The 23,016-nt window shown below is 36.4% G+C and overlaps 1 protein-coding gene and 1 long non-coding RNA gene across 2 annotated transcripts in view; one reads left to right on the top strand and one right to left on the bottom strand.

Moving 5' to 3' along the window:
- Positions 1 to 9,116: 9,116 nt before the first annotated feature.
- LOC123645187 lies at positions 9,117 to 15,630 on the bottom strand. Its single transcript, XR_006737431.1, has 4 exons — positions 15,519 to 15,630; positions 14,282 to 14,318; positions 13,312 to 13,388; positions 9,117 to 9,146 (listed from the first exon to the last, which is right to left on the bottom strand). It is a non-coding gene; the product is annotated as an uncharacterized LOC123645187 (long non-coding RNA).
- A 108-nt stretch (positions 15,631 to 15,738) lies between these two features.
- PKHD1L1 (PKHD1 like 1) overlaps positions 15,739 to 23,016 on the top strand; it is a 155,404-nt gene continuing 148,126 nt past the window's right edge. The window contains exons 1-2 of the mRNA XM_045561019.1: positions 15,739 to 15,870; positions 17,775 to 17,864. Coding sequence (XP_045416975.1) covers positions 15,798 to 15,870; positions 17,775 to 17,864 — 163 coding nt within the window. The 5' untranslated portion in view covers positions 15,739 to 15,797. The remainder of the gene's footprint in view (positions 15,871 to 17,774; positions 17,865 to 23,016) is intronic.

The raw sequence follows: 23,016 nt of genomic DNA, 5'->3' as shown, positions 1-23,016 counted from the left end.
GTTTGAAGTTTGCTTGGATTTTGGAATAAATGGGACTTTGTCTTTATTACTAATTCACCAGATTTGTTAAGAGAGAAAGCTATTAATATAGTTTCAGTATTTAGTATGTTCAAGTCTCTGTTAACAGCTGAGACATAGTCTTTTCTGATTGTCTGCATATGGTGTATTCCTCTTTTGAATCCCCATAATATGTTATAAATTGTAATGCCCCATCTTGTACTACAGTTGTCTTATTTGTTATAAACGCTGAGGGTTAGGACTGGGTCTTATTCATCATTATGTGCCTTCCTTATGCTTCAAAGAATTTGCCATCTAATGGAAGAGAGAACATTTGCAAGTTGGCTCCATACCAAGTTCCTTCCACATACTCTACGCATCTGAACTTTGAATGCAGAATCTTTAAATTGCATCCCCACATACTAAGATCAAGAAAGAACTTAATGGGAAATAATTTCTACCTGTTAGCTTTACTCTGACATCAGGATTACCAAATCCAATGGACTCTTGCCTATTCTTACGTAACTTCTGCTGGAAAATGAAAATGTTGACCATCCTTGCCACTTGGAACTCTCTTCCCACTCCTCACATTGTTTCTTCCTACCACTGGAAGCTCCTTCTGTTTCTTGTGGAGTACTTTTTGCTGTATGGGACTTTTAAATAATGATGTTTCTTAAGACTCCTTCCTGGGCCCTCTGCCTAACTGGATATTCTTTTCTTGGGCAATTCCCCGGAAACTTGGGTAAGACCATGGCTTCAGATACCAACAGGTTGATAAATGGTAAACTGCATCTCCAAACCATACTTCATCTGAGCCTCCAGACTCATACCCAACTACTGTGGATCAACTTCTTTGGATATCCTACAAACACTTCAAAGTGACCCTACCTAAAATAATGATCTGCCCCAGTAACTGCCCCTGCTATATTCCTTATCTCTGAATGATACCTCTGAGATATATAGATTACCCGTAGATTAACAATTAGCTCACTAGAGCTTGTTAAAATGCTAATTTCAGAGATCGGGCACAAGGTTCTGTATTTCTTGAGCTCCCAATTGGTGCTCATGCTGCTGATTGAAGAACACTTAGTATATAACAAGGTTGTAAATTATCCACTACCTACCCTCTTAACTGTCTTAGTGCATGCCCAGGGTTATTATGGTAGACTCCTAATATTTCCTTGCACTGGTTGATCTATGCCACCTCTGATGTCTCTTCCACACTGTTGCCTTAAGTGGCTTTACTAAAATTCATGTCTGAGCATTTTATTCCCCTACTTGAAATTTCTCAATGCAGGGTGAAACTCAAACTCAGCCACAGTAGGCTCTTCTGGATCTGACTTTACCTGCTTCTCTAGTTAGTCTGAAGAGTCCCCCAAAGTATCAAGTTGTCAAATCCCTAAATACCTTGGAAAATCCATCAGCCCAGAAACATTTGCATCCCACTTATCTCATTTCTACTTGCCCTTCAAAATTGAGCTTGAGTTGCTGAAACATTCTGACGTTTTTCTAACTTTGATTCCCTTCCACTATTTTTCTGTAAGAACCAGTTGTGCATAATTTCTCTTCAACACAGTGGTTCTTGAACTTTTGCCTGCATACCCTGGGCAGGAGGAGACATGACTTTGTTAACTTTGTATGATGCTTATTTGTGGGTGAATGGGTGAGAGAATGAATGAAGGAATGAACTAATGAATGAACATTCTGGGAGGGTGGGAAAAGGTAACAATAAATTGGGTATAATTGAGAAAAAGATTTACAATTTTTTGTTCACTGTTCCAAAGATAACAAGTTCGTCTTTCTGATGAATTTAAACTTTAAATGTAGTCTTTGAACCAACTGGGCTTAATTATGTAAAGTTTTGAGCCTGAGACAAGCACACACACAATCACAAAATCTAGCCAAAAAAGCTTTTTGTTTGACTTCATCTCATAAAACAATGTTCTAAAGTAATGCCAGGGATGCTCATCATGCTGCTACCCATTAGCAAAAAGGAAACAATCTTAAATGGTGCTTAGGAAACATTAGCAATAACAGGTAGTTCTTATTTCATAGTATTGTATATGGACACCAAATTTGCTCAGAGATTATTTTCATAGGTCAAAAGAAAATATGAAAAAAATAAATTATGAAAATATTTTGAAATGGAATTTTACAAACAGCTGAATTGGAAATACATCACAGCAATTTAAAGTACTAAAGAGCATAGATTTAAAATGATAATTTGAGAAACCCCCCCACACACACCTATACCTCTATCACCTTTAGGTTTTCTTTGACATAAATGTCTTGTAGTTTGTATCCAGAACCATTGATATCTTCCGAATAAACCAATTTTGTGAACATCTTGACTCACATCATTGATTTATGTAAAGTAGGAATACATTCTTCAAAAATCTCTCACTCTTTCATGCTCAGTGTTGGAAATTCAATAGGATTACTGTTACATGACTGCACTGGGTGAGTAAAATACTAATTAGGATTATTGTGAGCTTCTCTTGTATAGGATTAAAGAAGACTCAACTAAATTATTTATGTAATCACTTTGCTTTGGCATTACAAGTGTATCATTTGGTTGATCAGTGCCAAGCCAGGGACTGGATGACACTGGGAATTGGTAATTGGATATGGGACTTTTCATAACTTGATAAAAAGCTCCATCCAACTCAGGAGAACTGTGACAGCTGCTCCGTAGCAGATGTTGGAAATGATCCAGAGTGTGTGTGTGTGTGTATGTGTGTGTGTGTGTGTGTGTATGTGTGTGTTTAACCCTTCTTGTAAATGGCTATCTCATGTTACTCAGTGACTTCATAAAACCGCTCATATCTACCATTAGAAACCACACAAAAGTCACTGGATGAAGCTACTAAGAAAACTAACAGGTGCAATTAATTCAGGTTCTAGTCTCACCTGTGATACTAAATTACCAGGTAAGACTGACCCTTCTGCCTCAGTGCTCTTATCTGCATAATAGATCTGATAATGCTGACCTGGCAGGAATTAAAATAATAAATAGAACTTTAAATACTACTAATAGAATAATCAGAAAGAGCAATATGGATTCATGTTATCCTATAAAGAATTCTAAAATTATGTAATTACTATGTGTTTTCTAGTTTCATATAGATATAATATATATTACACATATGGAAATAGCTGTTTTTATTTTTTAGGAATATCTAGTTAATATTTATTACCATGATAATACCTACAAAATAAAGATGGCTATTATAACTTGATTGAAATAGAATAAACATCAGTATAATAGCACTTAGCAGGGAGAGTTGAAATTACCTATAGTTATTTTCACTCCCCTTCTATTATGAACTTTTCTGTGACTTGGACTGTTTCCCATTTTAATATTCAGTGAGTGACTAACAGAGTAAATTATTGATAAATTATTTTAAATAAATAAATCAGTAGCAATAGAGAAAGAAATTTGGCATGAGTAGGTTTATTCTAGATTTCAAGTTATATTTGGTTTTCCTGTTACTAACCACAAGAGGGCACTTGAAGCCTATATTTTGATCCTCCCTGGGGCTCTCTGTAACTGAATTTTATATCCTTTCAACAGGCCCAATTCCAATTCAAGCCAGCCTGCTTCTTCAGGATGAAAGTGTTATTAAATTAAAAGTTAATGTGAGGGCTTCAGAATGTGCTTCTAGTATAAATTAAGATGAAACTACAGTGAGATGCAAATGATGTTTTGCTGGCATCATTTTCTGAAGCCAATTCAGTAATTCAGGCAGAAGTTGATTTAAATAGCATGTACCACTACTGAAATAGTTCTGTTACACCTATCTTACAAAAATAAAAAAGTATACAGTAAATTCTTGATATGAAAGTGAAAAAAATTTAATTTTCAGTGTCTATTTTCCCTAGCACTGTGTTCCTCTCTCATAGAGAGCCCTTTTAAAAGGTAATAATATTCATATTTTCCTTTTGTATCCTATGTCATTGTATATAGTGCCAAAACCCTGTGGACTTTCAATGAATGTTGGCTTTATGATGACAATGGTAAAAAATATCCATAAACAAAGGCATATGGAATTTACACTCCTGATACAATGTTTCTAAAGTAGTTTTGAGTACAGGAGTTGGTGTCAGTATGTATCACATCCATTAATACTTCAGCTTTGTGCCTGGGATCACAAAAACTAAGTGATAATAAATGGCTTTTAGCTGCCACTTACCTTCTTACCCTAAAATTTTTTGTTAGAGCACATCCCTAAGAATTTATCCTTCGTAGACAACTACATCTGTCAAAATTGGGCTTTTTTGGAGTAAGAGCCACACAGTAGAATAATGGAAATAGAAATGTGTATTAAACCACAACCTGTCTGATGTGCAGGTGATTTAGGTAGTGACATACATTATGTGATTCGAGGAGGATTCAGTTTGGCTGAGATACGACAGTGCGTACATCAGTGAGTGCTCTGGTTCTCAGCTCTACCAGTAATGTGCTTAATAACTACATTAGTCACTCAGGGCTCCATACGACAGTTGCCTTTCACCAGTATATCTCCTATTTGCTAGGAATACTGGCAGTATAATAAAGCATGCGAATGAATTATGGGTGCTCCTTTTAGAAGGTGTGACTTAAAGTCAAAGTTTTGGTAAAGGACTTTACAAATCCACCCTCCCCCCGCCACACACACATATGCTGTGCTATTCCCCTAGCAATGGAGCTCATAAAACAGTTTTCTATCTCCCATATTTCACCCCATCCATAAAAATTGAGCTTTCAGACAGATATATTTAGTGAAAAAGAACAGACATACTCACTGATTAGCTGCATTTCCTATGTTCCCAACCTAATTGCATTTTACAGAGGTCTGCAGTGAGCTACCCCTTTACTGTCATCAACACTTCCCTATTGTTCTCACATCCCTCCTTACCAGCTTAAATTTGATGGTTTATCATTTGAACTTTTGTATAATTACCTTTAACTTCTTTCTCCCTTTCTTCCAATCACACACAGTCCTACTTAAGCCTGTCTGGAAAGCTTATTTCATGCATGCACCTGATCATCTGAACGTTGTTGAAGAAAATTACGCAACCCTTCTGATGTCCATTTTGAAATAAAAACCACTACATTGTAAAAAAAATTAGCATAGATTTTCAAAAAATGTCAATGTCATGTAGAAATGAAACTCTAAAATAAAGAGGAAATAAAGCAAGTGCAGGACCTGTTCTAGGTAAAAAGAAAATAAAGAGTTATTAGAATTTAAAGCAATATATTATTCTTGATAAATAAGCAAAACACAACTATCAAAGTCATTGTTTAGACATTTGGAAAATTTTAAGCCTGGGCTGTAGTTTCAGTGTTAAATTCCTTGAGTGTTACAGTTGTATTTATGAAGAATAACCATGTTTCATGTTGAAGTAGTTAGGGATAAAGGGTCGCATTATAACTAATTCTCAAATCGTTAATAACAAAAATGTATACTAAATATGGGGAGAGAGAAAGATTGAAAATATGAATCTAATGGAAGGGTATATAAATACTTATTGCAAATAAGTCTGAAATTTTTCAAAAAATAAATTTGATTTTTCATTTCAGACTTTTTATATGAATATAGCATTACACATAAAATCAAAATCTTCCTTGGTTTGTGTACATTTAATAAGTATGGAACCATAAAAGTTATACTATTATGTTAGTGTTCTTTTTACATCTTTGCATAAATGTTTTCTATTGTTTAGAAACTTGCCTTTACTTCTTATATTTTTCAAAACCACTTTACTGAGGTATGATTAGCATGTAAAAAGCTGTACTTATTTAATGTATACAAGTCAATGAGTTTGGGGATGAGCACACACACATGAAACCATCACCACCATCAAGTCACATATCAGGTTGGTGCAAAAATAATTGGGGCTTTATCATTGTTGAAATTTGGCATTTGATATTGGAATGCATTCTTAAATAAATGTGGTTATGTTATACATCATTTTAATGCACATTGTTTTGCCTTATATTTTTGCTAATGATTTATTACTTGCTGTTTATTTTATATTTATCTTAGACTATGGAAATAATGCTAGACAAAAAGCAAATTCTAGCAATTCTCTTATTTGAGTTCAAAATGGGTCGTAAAGCAGTGGAGACATCTGGCAACATCAACGACGCATTTGGCCCAGGGACTGGTAACAAACGTACAGTGCAGTGGTGGTTCAAGAAGTTTTGCGAAGGAGATGAGAGCCTTGGAGATGAGAGCCTTGAAGATGAGGAGCACAGTGGCCGGCCATCGGAAGTCGACCACGACCCATTGAGAGCAATCATCAAAGCTGATCCTCTTACAACTACATGAGAAGTTACCAAAGAACTCAAAGTCGACCATTCTATGGTAGGTCATTTGGCATTTGAAGCAAATTGGAAAGGTGAAAAAGCTTGGTAAGTGGGTGCCTCATGAGCTGACCAAAAATCAAAAAAATCATCGTTTTGAAGTATCATCTTCTCTTCTTCTCTGCAACAGGGAACCATTTCTTGATCAGATCGTGATGGGTGACAAAAAGTGGATTTTATATGACAACCAGCAATGACCAGTTCAATGGCTGGCTAGAGAGGAGGCTCCATGCACTTCCCAAGGCCAAACTTGCACCCGAAAAAGGTCATGGTCACTGGTGGTCTGCTGCCAGGCTGATCCACTACAGCTTTCTGAATCTCAGCAAAACCATTCCATCTGAGAAGCATGCTCAGCAAATTGATGAGACACTCTGAAAACTGCAATGCCTGCAGCTGGCATTGGTCAACAGAAAGGGCCCAATTCTTCGTGACAATGCCCAACCACATGATGTACAACCAATGCTTCAAAAGTTGAACGAATTGGGCTATGAAGTTTTGCCTCATCTGCCATATTCACCTGACCTCTCACCTACTGACTACCACTTCTTCAAGCATCTCCACAACTTTTTGCAGGGAAAATGCTTTCACAACAAGCAGGATGCAGAAAATGCTTTCCAAGAGTTCACTGAATCCTGAAGCACAGATTTTTATGCTACAAGAATAAACAAACTTATTTCTCATTGGCAAAAATGTGTTGATTATAATGGTTCCTATTTTGATTAATAAAGGTGTGTTTGAGCCTAGTTATAATGATTTAAAATTCCCGGTCCAAAACTGCAATTACTTTTGTACCAACTTAGTAGATATATCTGTCATTTCCCAAAGTTTTCTTCTGCCTTCTTTATTATTTTGTGTGTGTGTGTGCTGTAAGAACACTTAACATAAGATCTACCCCCTTAGAAAATTTTAAGTATACAACACAGCATTGTTAGCTATAGCATTATGCTGTATGGTAGTTCTCTAGAATTTATTTAACTTGTCTAACTGAAACTTTGTACCCTTTGACCATCATCTCCCTATTTCTTTCTCACCCCAGCCTCTGGCAATCATCATTCTACTCTCTGCTTCAGTGAGTTTGACTACTTTAGATTTTGCGTATAAGTAAAACCATACAGTATTTGTCTTTCTGTGTTCAGCTTATTTCACTTAACATAATGTCCTCTAGATCCATTCATAATTTTACAAAAGGCAGGCTTTCCCTTCTTTTAAACACTGAATAATATCCATGTGTGTGTGTGTGTGTGTGTATCCAGAGGATTTGAAATCAGGATCACAACGATATATCTGAACTCTCATGTTCATTGTAGAATCATTCACAATAGCCAAGATATGGAATTAACCTAAGTGTACATCAACAGATGAATGGAAAAAGAAAATGTGGTATATATACACAGGAGAATACTATTCAGCCATAAAAAAATAAAATTCTGTCATTTTCAATAACATGGATGAATCTGGAGGACATTAAGCTAAGCAAAATGAGCTTGGCACAGAAAGACAAACACTGTGTGATGTCACTTATATGTGGAGTGTGAAAGACACAAACTCATAGAAACAGAGAGTGGAATGATGGTTGCCAGGGGCTGGCAGGTGGAGGGATTGGGGAGAAGTTGGTTAATGGACACATAATTCAGTCAGATAGAAGTAATAATCTCAGGAGATTTATTGTACATCATGGTTACCACAGATTAATAGTAATATATTATATACTTGAAAATTGCTAAGAAAGTAAAATTTAAGTGTTCTCATCACAAAAAATGATAAGTAATAAATACATAAATAAGTATAAAACTAAATAATCTTGTCCCCCTGGAAAACCAGTGAACTTCTCTATGGTAAAATGTTCTTCACAATCTGATCCTATTTCTTGACCATTTTTTAAAAATGGTCAATCATTCAAAGGGTACTTTAGATAATGTGGATGACTTTCATGGTTGTTGATAAAGCTTCTCTCAGGATTTTAAGATCCATCTTTATTCCTAGTGCACATCTGTGTAAAAAACAAGGAGTAATGACGGCATAAGGTGCTTCCATGTTCATTAAGGTAGCAATATCAGATGTATTACCAAGCATTGTTAGAACCAACTACATGAGTACAATGCTTTAATTTTTCCATTCAAAGTTTTATTTGGAAAAATAATTTAAAAAATAGAACAACATAACAACTTTTTACCATTTGCCACTAAAGTGGCAACAGCCTTGTTAGTCTCCAAAAAAAGACACACAAAATCAGAATTTTTTGAGGTGAAATACGGAGGGGAAATTATGAGACCAAGAACTCCTCAATGGCTTTTCAAAATGTTAAGATATTTCAATAATTCTGGAATGTATCAACACATTGGACAAAAGCATCTCTTTTAGATTTCTCTTCTATTCCAGTCTAAAAAGTAGCTTGAACATTTCCAGTTCATGTGGGTTAACTAAAGTCTCTTTTGTTAAATGGCAACCCAAGTTTTCAAATATCCTAGCTTTTTCACTTTGAGTTTTTATTGCATGAAAAAAACCCACTATTTGCAAGACTTTTTATAAATAAAAACACTGTGGCAGTGATTGAGAAAAACCCTTGTCCTCATGGAGCTTACATTCTTGGTGGAGATAGACAATAAACACAAAAATTAGCAGAATGCATAGTATGTTCTAATACATGCTAGGGAGAAAATACCAAACCAGGGAAGAATGTAACTTGTGTGTGGGTTTTCAAAAAAAGCACAAGAGTGTCCCATCACATTAATGCAAGTAAAGCTATAATCCACATTCCTCATCATCATTCTTTTCTTCAGCATTTCGACTTAAATTGGGTCTGTAAAAATATAAGAAATAATCATAAAATAAAATATTTGATTCAAGTGACACTTTGAAACTCTGTATTACCTTTAAGGCTTTTAAGCAATTTGGCGAATCTCATAGAAACAAGCAAATTGTTATTAAGTAAAGTATAGGATATTCAAGCAATTTGTAAGACAAGTAAAATAAGACAGTTTTTTTTTGTCAATTTGATCAATTTTTTACACTTTTTATTGCTTTAACCTGCATGTAGATACAAGGTTTCTGCAGAAGCTCAGAAGCCATGCCCTTCTAGGAATGCCATTATTTTTGAGCACAGAATTTCATGTGTCTGTGCCTTCCTACAAATAGTGGATCTCATTTCTGATATTTTTCACAATTTTCTCACAGTTATTTTTAAAGTGCACACCATATTGATGGAAAAATCATCACACATACCCCTTTTACAACATACTAAATACAAAAAAGGAGTTAGAAAGAAAGAAAGAAAGAAAAAAAGGGACAGAGAGAAAGAAAGATCGACACTCACAGAAGTTACCAAATTCTGTAAGACCTTTATTACTGCACAATTATTGCTAGAAATAATGAATGACTTTAACACACTTTAATAATTGTCTTAACAGCCTAATGTGTTTGACATTGTTTGGACTGTGTAGTTCCATGCAAAGTTGCTAAGGGAGAGTTGAGGACTCTTATTTGAACTATCCAGTTTTATAATACTTTAACAGAGAAAATCTTTTATCTCCTTCCAGGCATTAAACAACAATTTTAGATAGGGAATACTAAACAACCATGCAGAGGTCCAGGTCACCAATGTGCAAATGTGCATCTCCACATTTTGGTAGATAAATTACTCATGGGCATATGTTGCTGGAGGGCTGCCAATAACATCATACTAGCATTTGAGATGGAAAAGCACAATCATGTGTGGTCTTGCCATGGGTCTAATGTTATAACTTCCTTAAGTAGTGACCTTCAGATTAAAAAAATAAAACTGCATATTTTATATCTCCACTGGTCCACTAGGATGTCTAATAGGTCTCCAACTTGACATGTACAAAAGTCAGCTCTTTTTCTTTTTTAAGAGGGTCTCCCTCTGTCACCCAGGCTGGTGTGCAATTGTGTGATCATAGCTCACTGCAGTCTAGAACTCCTGGGCTAAAGGGATCCTCCTGCCTCAGTCTCCAGAGTAGCTAGGACTACAGGCACAGGCCACCACCACACCCAGCCCAAAAGGGAGCTCTTGATAGATTCTCCCAAATCCCATTCTTCACCAGCACAGTTAACGGCCCCATCATTCTAGGTGTTGAGGCTCAAACCCTTCCAGTCATGTTTGATCTCTTCTTTTTTCTCTTACTACACATCTTCCTTCTCAGAAAATTCTGGTAACTCATCTCTCAAATATATCCAGAATCTGATTGTTTCCTACTATAAACAGTTACTCTCCTGGTCTAAGGTACCATTATTCTTGCCTGGATTATTTGCACTATCTTCTAATTGATTTTCTTGCATCTATCTTTACCTTAGTACAACAGAACAGCAGCTGGTGTTTCTTTGAAAACGTAAGCTGACTCACGTCGCATTTCAGCTCAATATTCTACAATGGATTCCCATCTCAACTGGACTCAAGTCCATGATCTCACCTCTTCTGCACCTCCTCCCATTATTTCTCTGACCTCATATCTTCTTCCACTCTGCATATTCTCTCCACTCCGGCCACCCTGACTTCCCTCCTCCTTACACAGCAGCCACACCTCCCCCTCATGGCGTTGGCACTTGTTCTTCCAGGTGCCTGGAATGCTCTTATCCCAGATGTCTACATGACCAAGTGGCTCCTCTCAACCCTTCAGATATTTACTCAAAATTTCCCTTCTCAGTAATGACTTTGCACTTAACCCATCTAAAATTTAATCACATCCAACACGCACGTGTGCTCACACACACACACACACACACATACACACACACACATGCACACACAAGTTACATTCTTCCCTGCTTTGATATTTTCTCCCAAGCAGGTATCCCTTTTGAACATACTATGTATTTTACTAATTTTTGTGTTTATTGTCTATCTCTACCAACAAGGTAAGCTCCATGAGGACAAGGATTTTTCTCAATCACTGCCATATTCTTAACACCTAGGATACTAAATATTTGTTGAAGGCAAACTATTGTTTGTAAGTGTCTCATTTTGTTCACTCTCTCTTACAATACGGTCTACTTTTAAAATCAGACCCCAGCACACAGCTCTTATTCTGAGCTTTGAAACATTCACAACTGAATTCCTTACTCCCTTTAGTTCTGCTAGAGATCTTACCAACCTCTTAGCATTTTTTCATTGTTTTTAAGTCAAGGGACAAGTTTAAAATCTGCCTCCTTTTTCACCATATGGGCAGGCAGAACAGGTTACATAATTTGTGAGGTTTCATGCAAAATGAAAATTGGAGTGGGGGGAACTCATTCACAAAGTATTAAGGATTTCAAGATGGTGATAGTAGAGCATGAAACCAAGCGTGAGCTTCTATGCTACTGCAACAGGTCACATGTCCATGATGCTGGCGCTATAGATAGAGTTTTGCTAGAGCTAGATTTCTGAGAATTTACAACAGAAACAGGGGATTTAATGGTCAAGATTCTCCTTTCATGTTTCCTCATATCCATGTCCCCTGATGAGTCTGTGTTGTAAAGATTTGAAGAATCTAAAGATGAATACAATTTAAATCATACATTATATAAACTACATAAGACTGCTTATTCTTATGCCAAATGGACCTTTGGGTTATATGAATTTCCATCTGGCTATAATTACTTATGACATTAGCTCATCCAATTATTATATAATAATTCAAGATTAAAATCTCAAAGGTATGAGACTTTTAGGACATTTATCTCATATATAAGCACTATTTAAAGGAAAAAGTCAGTTAAAGATGTTAATTTAATAATAATTTATTAAAAATTTATATATGCAAATTATGGTGCTTGTTCTTTTAAGGAAATTTAGGCATTGTAAGACAGGAAAGAAGGCTAATTTGCCAAAAATAAACTTTCCTGAAGCTAATTAGCCAAACGACAAGTTTGCTGAATAATCAGTTTGTTAAATTTGCCAAATTAGATGACTATAGTTTAATAGAAATATTTACCAGCTTTAGTAGAATTATTTGATTTTGGTTACTGATGGTGATATACATAGAAAATTATATATGCATATATAATATTGAATATCATATATAAACATATTAAATGTATACAAACAGTTGCACATACTTGTGCGTGTATGTATGTGTATATACACATAACTTGTTCTAAGAAGACTAAGCACAAAAGGAAGTGAGGCTATCTGGAAGGGACTACTATAATGGACCATGTGATTAGTATGGGTTAAGCAGAAAAATAAAATACGACACAATAGGAGTAACCATATTATATTTTGAATGTTGTATGCCATTTGCTGGTTGATATGCTATCTGAAAATTTGGTGAAAGAATCTTTAAAAAGTTTGGCAAAACAGGTATCAACATAAAAAGGTTCCTAATCACTTTATTAATATATCCAAAACCTATACAGTTTTCCTCCTTGTTATAGACTATATGAATTCTTTCTACAGGAAAGTCCACCTATTTCAATGGTTCCTCATTAGAAATTACACCTTCAGTATATGGTGTAATTATATATTATTATTATATGGGACAAGACTTTTTAACTACTTCTGATTTCTTTCTTAATGCTTTCAAATGACATTTTCTACTTTTTAAATATAAAACATTTTAATATTCTTTTAGTATCATTTAACCTATCCTTCATCCATTTTAATTTATAAATTCAAAATTATCTTAAGAAAATCAGAATTTTTACTTAAATTGCACTTAAATTACATTTTAGTATAATCACCCCAAATTTAATTTAGGTTAACTTAATTTAAATTTAATTTGAAAGCAATACACACACAAAATAAAAACTAGGCAAAACAACTTCATATAAAAATTCCCACATTAAATTTGTTTTGGGTATTAATATTGAAAAATACACTTACACACTTCATGGATAATTACCTAAATTAAATATTTTTGTTAATGCTGCTAAATTATTCTTGGTAAAGCTGCTAAGTATTGCTACTCAATATTACAATATTTAAATTTAGTAAATCTAAATTAATTGGCAAGTTGGCATTCAACTACCTGATTTTCTGCTAATTGGCTTGCTTCCAGAAAGATGAGGGGAGAGGGTGAATAGAACCTGCAGGAATGCCCATTTTCTGGAAGAAGATGGAAGAAAAAAAAAATATGAGATAGAAATGATTACAGAGCTAGGAAGAAACCTAAGACTATTCAGAGGAATGGAATTTCAAGAAAGATGTCAACAATGTTGCACTTGCACAATGTCAAGTGCAACAGAGTTCCAAGATAAATAAGGTCATTTGTACCTTTGTAGGAACTATTTTCAGTAGATTGTGACTTAAGAAGTCAGTTAGCAAAAAATTATTAGATGAATATAATTAACCAGATTATAACAAAATTATTTTCTTAACCCCATCTAGATTTCTTATTTTAGGATTCTTTCTTCTATTTCTTCTCTCTTCTCTCCCAACTAGTGCTGTCAGATTTAGTAAATTAAAATATAGAAAGCTGAGTTAAATTTGAATTTCAGATAAACTATGAACAATTTTTAGTATAAGTATGTCTTAAACATTGCATAGCACATATTTATGCAAAAAAAAAAGATGTGTTGTTTATCTTAAATTCAAGTTTACCTGGGTGGCCTGTATTTTATCTGTCAACCCCAGTCCCAACCTATACCCTTTCCCCATCCCCCAGCACATACTTAGGATACAGTTTGAAACAAAGATGGCCCTGTAGAGTGGATGAATGAGTAGGTGGGTAGTGACCTTGAACAAGGTGTTTACTAATATAGGCAGCTCTCTCAAGAAGTTTAATAACAAGCAAATTGAAGAGTTTGCCTTAATTAAAAGGAGAATAATGGTTATTTGATTTTAGTTTTTAAATGACAGATACTGTATATCTTTCTAGGAAAAGAGGCGAAGGGGAGAGGGAATTAAGGAGAAGCATGATAAAAGGAATATTGTTAGAACAGTAATCAGAAAAATGAAAGGGGAAAGGTTTTCACAAAGAGCACAAGTGGGGGACTGACCATGTCATACCACATTATGGGGAAAAACCACTTCTTCCTGAAAGAGAAGAACAAAAGCAAAATGAAAACAGTGAACAAAGAGAATTTATAACTTTCTATTTATGAAAATTATTAAGCATATAGAAGAGTGGAAATGATCATACCTACACCTAAATACAAAAATTGTTTAAAATTGACCAGATTTTCTTTCATCAAGATATTTCTCTTTCAAACCATTTTGAAGTAAATTCCAGACATCATGACTCTCCAACACCAAATACCTCAGCATGCAATTCCATAACACATCCACTATTATACCTAACAAAATGAACATTTCCCTAATGTCTTTTAATAACTGGTCCATATTCAATTTCAATTTCCCTAATTGTTCTCTAAATGTCTTTTAAAGCTTTTTTTTTCTTTTTTTTTTTTTTGAACCAGGATCCAATCAAAGCTTATGCATTGTATTAGGCTGATAAACTGTTAAGTATCTTCTAAGAACACAGAACATTTAAAAATGAAGAACTTGCAAGCTAGGGTGGGTGGAGCATCTCACTTTTAAACAGAGTAAGAGGAGGTGGGCAGTCAAGAAGTCAAGAGACCATGAGGTTAGGATATTAAGAACAGTAGAGAGGATTTAGAATAGCCCCTGGGGAGTATTCAGTAGGTAATGATAAACTGCTGCTCTATGAGGTCAGGGAACCCTGGGCCTCATTCCTCTGCTGTCCAGCATCCCCAGAAACAGGTCAGCAGTGCCAGGGCCCGGCCTCCCTCCATGCCAACGGTAAGCCGTGGCCAAACGTCATCCGAACGCCGTGGGGAGGATGAGAGCACTGGCTCTGCGGTCATTCTGCTGGAGTCTTCACTCTGTACTTAGGTGCGTGGCCTTAGGCAAGTTACTTACCATTTCTGTGGCTCAGCCTACTGCTTGGAACAATGGAGAGAGATAATGGACAGCAATAGTAACAGTCCTATTGGAACTTCGTGAGTTCCTGTCTATAAAGCACTAGGCACAGTGCGACATGCCAAGAAATCAAAAAATGTCATATATGATTGTCAATTAGAGGGATAGCACAAACTTGTTTGAATCTGAAGGGGGAAAATATGTGAGGTTTGTGGATTAGGTAGGCTTAGAGGCCCACCTCGGAGGATTAATGATCAAGAAAGACAGGCAAAAGAAAAAAAAAAATCCTTTGGTTGGGATAGATGGAGAACTTATCATGGATCCCTCTCACGAAAAGTAGTAGGGCCATTTTACCTGTGGGGACAGCCTTGGGACGTCTGCACCCGGGGTGAGCGTGGAGGTTTGTCGATAGCAGAGCGGCCCGGCCCGGCCGGGTCCTCCCGCGAGGGTCCTCGGGGCCTGCGTGCGCGCGCGCATCCCGGGGCGCAGCCCGAGGCGGGGCGGGGCGGCGTCAGGGCCAAGCTCGCCGGCGCGGGGCGAGGCGGGCGCGGGAAAGCGTCGCCCGGAGAGTCGAGCTCCGGCGCTGGGCCAGCTGCGAGCCGCGGGCACCGACTCCGCGGAACTGGCTTAGCGATGGGACACCTGTGGCTCCTGGGGACTTGGTGCCTTTGGGGGCTGCTCCTGCGTGCCGTGGATATCCGCACAGGTAACCCGTTCGGGGCGCTACGGAGGCAGGCGGTAGCGAGCCGTGTAGACACCACCCCTGCTCCTGAGATGCGGGAGGAGAGGCGGGACCACCTGGCACCTGACCTGGGCTGAGGCTGTGAGTGCAGGGCGGTCCCCGGACCTGGGGACCTGGAAAGCAGGGCAAACGGACAGGGACAGATAGAGGGACAGAGCGAAAGAGACAGCGACAGGGACACAGAGAAAAAGACACATGGAGAAAGCGAGACATTACTTTTAATTCGTCATTGTTGCTGCTTGAATTATGGACACCCCAACACCAGCACCAAGTGACACATTTTGAAAACTGAAATTTGACTGGGGTGTAGGAACTGGGAAGTCCTGTGTCCTCTCTTGCCTCACTCTTCTTGGGTCCCTTTTGCCACTGAAGGGAGGGCAACATCCCCCAGTAGGACAGGAACAGGTCTTTGTGGCCAGTGTCAGTCATTTCCAGGGGCAGCTGCCCTGTGTCTTCAAAGTAATACCCAGGAGAGGGCTGGGAGGAGACTGATAAGATAAGAAATTGGAGTTGTCTGTGGAGATAAGGGGAGGATGAACCTGAGATAGGTGAGGAGCAGCACTGCCTGGAGATAGGATCCAGCTCCCTCCCTGAGTTTCCTACTCTTGGCTGTTGGCTGCCCTGAGTTATGAGTGTTGTGGAAGCAGGAACACCTTGGAGCTCTTGGCAAGCACAGACCTGAAGTACAGAGACTTTGGGTCTGGCAGCTGGGAGCTGGTCTTCTTTATGCTGGAGAGCTTTTGCTATTGTAGGCGAAGTCCACACTAAACATTTTTCAGGCAGGAATGAACTATACAATCATAATTCCCTTACCCTTTTCTCATACATCCATTTCAAACAATTAATAATTTCTGTAGCTCTTCTTTGCATCCTCACTTAAATTATTCTACCTACTCTGAGAATTTGTTTTAGGACTCTAATAATTGCCAGATCTGTACAATTTAAGTAGAAAATAAACACTTCTTTCCACTGTGTATGTTTGAGTTGCTTTAAAGAATTAATTGCAGGACTCCAAAGAAGCAGCTCCGCTCCCTCTGCCTGGAACTCTCTTCATGTTTGATGGTTTTTCCAGTCCAGCTAATTCATTTTTGCCCTCCAAAATGTGGCAGGAGCATCCCTTCTTTCTAGAAGCCAGTGTGACCCAAGCAGTGTGGGTGAAATGGTCTTTCTGAGTTACCCGTGGCCCCTGTGCTTTCTTCTGTCCCTCTGCACTGTTTAATAAGCATTTAGAAAGTTAGAACTATTAACATTTCTGTATCTCCAGGAATCTGACACAGTTTGTTGAACGAATTAGTGATTTTTACATTAGGAAGTTGACTATCATCAGGAGGCTAAAGAGATCCCAGAAATTATCTTTCTTGAAGCCTCACTGTGTTGCAGAAAATAATTTCTCTTAAAACCAACATTACTCTTTGTACCTGGTCTAGTCCTTTAACTTACCTAGCATTAGATTTCTTATGTGCTTTTATAATGACCTATTTCTTCACATTGTTTTCTGTTATGTAGGCTACTGAGGAATGTAGCCATGGATCTGCATTTAGCAGGGCACTACATGAAATTAAGGGTTTAATAAATGTGTTATATAATACGATAGGTAAGTGATGAAAATGATCATGCATTATTCTTGCTCTTGGTAGCACCTAAGATAGTGCTTTGCACAAAGCCAGTGAGTATGAACTAAGTTAATGACTTAACTCCGTGTCATTGGTTAGTAGTAGAGCCAAAAATAAAACCTGAGTGTATTTTACTTGCAGTCCTATAACCTTCACAATGTTTTTCTTGCAACATTGTGATATGTTGTATAAAATTTGACACTTGAAATGAAGAATTTGATGATTTTACCTCTACTATAATTTAATATCTTTCAGATGGCTCTGAAATAATCCCTAAAGTCACAGAAATAATACCCAAATATGGCAGCATAAATGGAGCAACAAGGCTGACTATTAAAGGGGAAGGTATGGTCGTGTTTTTTGTTGTTGTTGTTGTGTTTTGTTTTTTGCCAAGATTGAGGTATTTAAAAACTATTTCACATTTAGAACTTTATGGCCAAAAAAAGAAAAACCACTGGAATTGTTTTTCCACATGGCCAAAATAGTAAAACTCTGTCCCTTTGATAGCTAATGAAATCCTCAAGAATCTCTATCCATTTGATCATCTCAATTCTTATTGTAATTACTTTCTTAACACCAAGATCTGGATTAATGACTGAACTGAAAAGAACATAATTAACCCAACTCTGAAATTTTGCTTTATTTTTCGTGGGCCTAACAACATTTAATTTATTTTATATTAAATGAAACATGTTGGGTGTGTTGGGGTAGAATGTTAGTAAGAGGGTATGATAGAGAAATAGAATGTTAATGAAAGAAGAAAGACAATAGAAAGCAAAACTGGATACCTTCTCCTACCACCCAACCCCAGGCTTTATCAAGGTATGGTTTAGGTGTGATTCCCTTTCTCCTTGCCTGGTCTTGGGATGAAAAGAGTAGGCAATCAGTAAATATATTTAATGAGCAGCTGTTCCTAGGATTACATAAAAGTATGTGGTTCTTTCAGCTATAAGGCTTTTGCAATATAAGTGATAGTAGATTGAGATGCTTACGAATATTTGAAGAATAGGAAAGAAACATTTACAAAGAATATTAATGTAATTTATTATTTGGTCTTTAAGAAATGAGAAGTTTTTAGAGTCAGTTGACAAAGCAAGGTATTTAATTATTCTGTATTATATTGAAATATCTCTTAATACTTCTAATATTTCTATAGAATTCAATCTCTCAAGGATATACTTAAAATGGTTTATGCCTATACATTGTGAACAATATATTCTGTATTAAAGTGTTATTATTTAGAGTTAACTACTATAAACAACGTATTTGGTAAAGATTATTGTAAAGATATCTTTGATCATATCTTCCTTATCTTGTAAATTGCTGTTAAAATGGTGTGCTTGAAAGCTAATGGGTTTTAAATAGAACTTTAAATGCCATGAGAGAAATGCTTGGATTAAAAAAACAAAAACCAAAACATCCAGCCATTTTTTTCTGTTTTTAGAAGCCATGGCTTGAGTTTAAGCACCTAGACCCAGATCATCCTTAGAAATAACAAAAATTAAAAAACATTCTATTCTTAAGACATTTTGGAAGCTAGCTATAATCCTTGCTCTTGTGTGTACATTCTGAAGCAATTAGTCTCAGGACTCTTAATTATGAAACATAAAGTATTGTGTTCAATTTCTGCTTTTCCCATCAGTCCCAACTTCTGGTTGCTTTTGGCAAACACTTACAGAAGAGTTAAATCCTGTTTGAATTGTAGATACCTGCACCCCTGTTTGGATTTATTTCCCCTGCTCCTTGCTTTAACTACACACTGCAGGTGACTAGAACTATGTTCACATACATATTTCTCAGAGGCTGAGTCTAAATACCGTTTTATTGCTTTTCGGAAGCAGAAAATCTTGTTGGTTGTCAGGGGCTGGGAGAAGGGGAAAATGGGGAGGTTATTGGTCAAAGGGTAGAAAGTTTCAGTTATGCAAAATGCCTAAGTCCTAGAGCTCTACTGTATACCAAAGTGCCTATTTTTAACAATACTACATTGTATACTTAAAATTTTGTTAAGAGGGTAGGTCTGATGTTATATGTTAGTATCACAAAAATTTTTAAAAATAATAACTAGAGCAGGCCGGGTGCGGTGGCTCATGCCTGTAATCCTAGCACTCTGGGAGGCCGAGGTGGGAGGATTGCTCGAGGTAAGGAGTTGGAGACCAGCCTGAGCAAGAGCGAGACCCTGTCTGTACTAAAAATAGAAAGAAATTATCTGGACAACTAAAAATATATATAGAAAAAAAAATTAGCTGGGCATGGTGGCTCATGCCTGTAGTCCCAGCTATTTGGGAGGCTGAGGCAGAAGGATCACTTGAGCCCAGAAGTTTGAGGTTGCTGTGAGCTAGGCTGATGCCATGGCACTCTAAAAAGCCTGGGCAACAGAGCAAGACTCTGTCTCAAAAAAAAAATAAAAGAAAAAGAAAAAAAAATAAGTAGAGCAGAAGGAAACTTTTGGAAGTGATAGATATGTTTATGGCATTGCCTGTGGTTATGGTTTCATGAGTGTATACTTATCTCCAAACTCATCAAGTTGTACATATTAAATATGTACAGCTTTTTGTAAGTCAATCATATCTCAATGAAGTATTTTTGAAATAAATAAATAAACAATAAATACATGAAATGCTATTTTAATGTAGGTTTTTGGGTACCCATGATAAATACAGAATGTGTAGAAAGCAAAACACACCAGAGCTCCTATAGGTACATGAATGAACTTGAACAAAGTTTATTTGCAATGACTACATTCACATAATGCATCAGTGTTTTCTCTGATCAATAGATTCTCCATTATTAGAATTGCATGCAGTTATAACTTAACAATCACAGAAGAACACTTTTTTTTTTTTTTTGAGACAGGGTCTTGCTCTGTTCCCCAGGCTAGAGTGCAGTGATGTCATCATACCTTACTGCAACCTCAAACTCCTGGACTCTAGCAATCCTTCTGCCTCAGGCTTCAATATGCTGGGACTATAGGCACACGCCAGCACACCCAGCTAATTTCTTTATTTTTTGTAGAAATAGGATCTCAGTCTTGCTCAGGATAGTCTCAAACTCCTGGTCTCAAGCGATCCTCCTGCCTTGGGCTCCCAAAGTGCTGGGATTATAGGCGTGAGCCACTGTGCCTGGCCTAAGAACATTTTCTGAATGGAATTCTATATTCTAGATGACTACTTAAATGTTGGTCCCATATCATTTTCAAAACTGTTTTATTTTTGTAAAAGTCATTATAAAAAAGTAAACTATTGTAGAAATGCTTGACTTAGAAAGTGAGTTCTCTGAATACCACCCAGTAGAAAAATCTACTGTTAATATTTGGTGTACCCAAATGACTTACTTTTGAATATTACCAAACATGATACAGTATTGACCTTTAAAATCAAGAATTTACTACTGCATTACTTTGTTCAAAAGGAGCCAAAAATAATGTTACAATTATAATGCCCAAGCAACAGTGTTTTGAGCAGTACCATGATCATAGAAATTTTTATGTTATTTCCTTCTGAGATGACTGATTTGATGAGGAGCATTATCATTTTGATAAGTTCTGGAGTGTTTGTAACTATATTGGGTTTGTTACTTTATAGTCATCCCTTGTATTTTTAAATTGTCTTCTTTGACATTTATCATGTTTCTCTTTATTTAAAAAAATCAGTAAGATGGGAGGAGTAATATTTTACTTTTGTCTCCTTTTTCTAGCTATTTCCCTTACAATGTCTGGCACACACATTTTTGCTGAAATGTAGTGTTGAATTATATAGTTTTTACAATATTATGGAAAGCACATAGACTTTGGTCCAGTCTGACTACCTTTCAATTTCATCTTTGCCACTTCGCATCATGTGACTGGGGGCCAGTTACTAATACTTCTCCGAGCCTCAGCTTCCTCATCAGTAAAATGAGCTAGTAATTCCTACCTCTTGGGACTGTTGTGAATATTGATAAGGATGATGTATCTAAGTTACCTGTTATATAGTGTATGCTCTGTAAATTAGAGCTATTTTATTTTTATTATTCTTTGCAATTATGTTATAGGACTAGTTTGATTCTTTAAAAACTATCTTCCATCCATTACACTGTATCTTTCTTTCTCATTGTTTTGAATGTTACAACTTTTAAGTAGGTTAATAAACTCTCAATCCTGTTTTCTTACACTGGAGAAACTAGGTTTTTAAACTAGGCTGCATTGCACATGACAACTGCTGGCTTTAACAACACTGACGTTTTCCGTGATAGCAGCACAGGCATTACTTTTGGATTGTTGCTATCAGAAGACACAGGTTCACGTGCCTGGCAATTCCTGTCACCAGTTTTTCTGCAAAAGAAAAAAAATACATTACAACATGTCAGGAATTTCCATCTGAAGCCTCCACCTTTTTCTGTTTCCAGGGCACACCCAACCCTTCCTGTAATCTCTATGCTTTGGAGTACTTCCAGAGGTGTCTTCTTTATACCCAATTATTTGTTTAGAATTCTACTTTTATTTATTTTTATTTAAAATTTTTTTAGAGATAGGGTCTCATTCTGTCACCCAGACTGGAGTGGAATTATGCTTTTAAATTAAAATTCTTTTTTAGAGTAATTCCTTTGTGTTTCTTTTTAGCTCTTTGGAATTAGCTAAAAAAATTAAAAATATTTATATACTTACATTTCTTAAACAAAATTAATAATGAAAGTATTTATAAATCTTGTCGATTTGGTTCATATTAATATTTCCTCATAGATTTTACTCCTAGGACATTTGCAAATATACTATATATATTTGACATTATAGCAACTTGTAAGCTAAAATCAATAGCATCTTATTTTGATATTATTTTTCAGAATGGTAGTTGTGTTTGGAATGCTGAAGAACAGATCTCTGTTACCATATCATTGATGTGACATGTACCAGATAGGAAAAAATAAATATATGTATCACATCCTGAACCACACCGCAAGTAAAACTTTCCATTCTTTAGTTATTAATAGTTGCCAGCAGCCCTCTGTGTGTTCCACTCAATATGAACTCCAAAGATAAGCAGAAGTTGGCAAAAGGAGAGAGCAGGTTTATAAGTAGCTTACATTGCTGTGTGTTCGTATGTCTTCTTGCAATTCCATTTTAGTAGTAACTGCCTTTCTAGATTCAAAACTGCAAATTCAATGCAAATATCTTTCCCATGTAAAATTGATACTTATATTTGTACTTTAGCCTGTGATGGATGAGTCATTTCGTTAAGGTTTAAGCCTAGAGAAATAAAGTGGTGTTTATTAAAATCTCTGCTTTTGTTGAGTTTCTGCTTACTTTTTCTACATATAATGGAAAATGTAGGCTAGGAGCTCAGCACGTAGGGGCTGGAGGAAGTTACACTGGGTAACAGGTAATAGCATTGGCAGTTACAGCCCAGGTTTAGATTCTGGCCACCCGCTTACTGAGTCTGTGTTGTTTTTATAAAGGGATATTAATGCTGAGCCTAAATGTCAAGATTTTTGTGACTAATAGCAATAGCAGATATCTGCTGAG

Source organism: Lemur catta, chromosome 9 (genome assembly GCF_020740605.2).
Source record: "Lemur catta isolate mLemCat1 chromosome 9, mLemCat1.pri, whole genome shotgun sequence".
NCBI lineage: Eukaryota > Metazoa > Chordata > Mammalia > Primates > Lemuridae > Lemur > Lemur catta.
The sequence above is the reverse complement of the archived record's forward strand: the minus strand, read 5'-3'. Positions and strand labels throughout refer to the sequence as shown.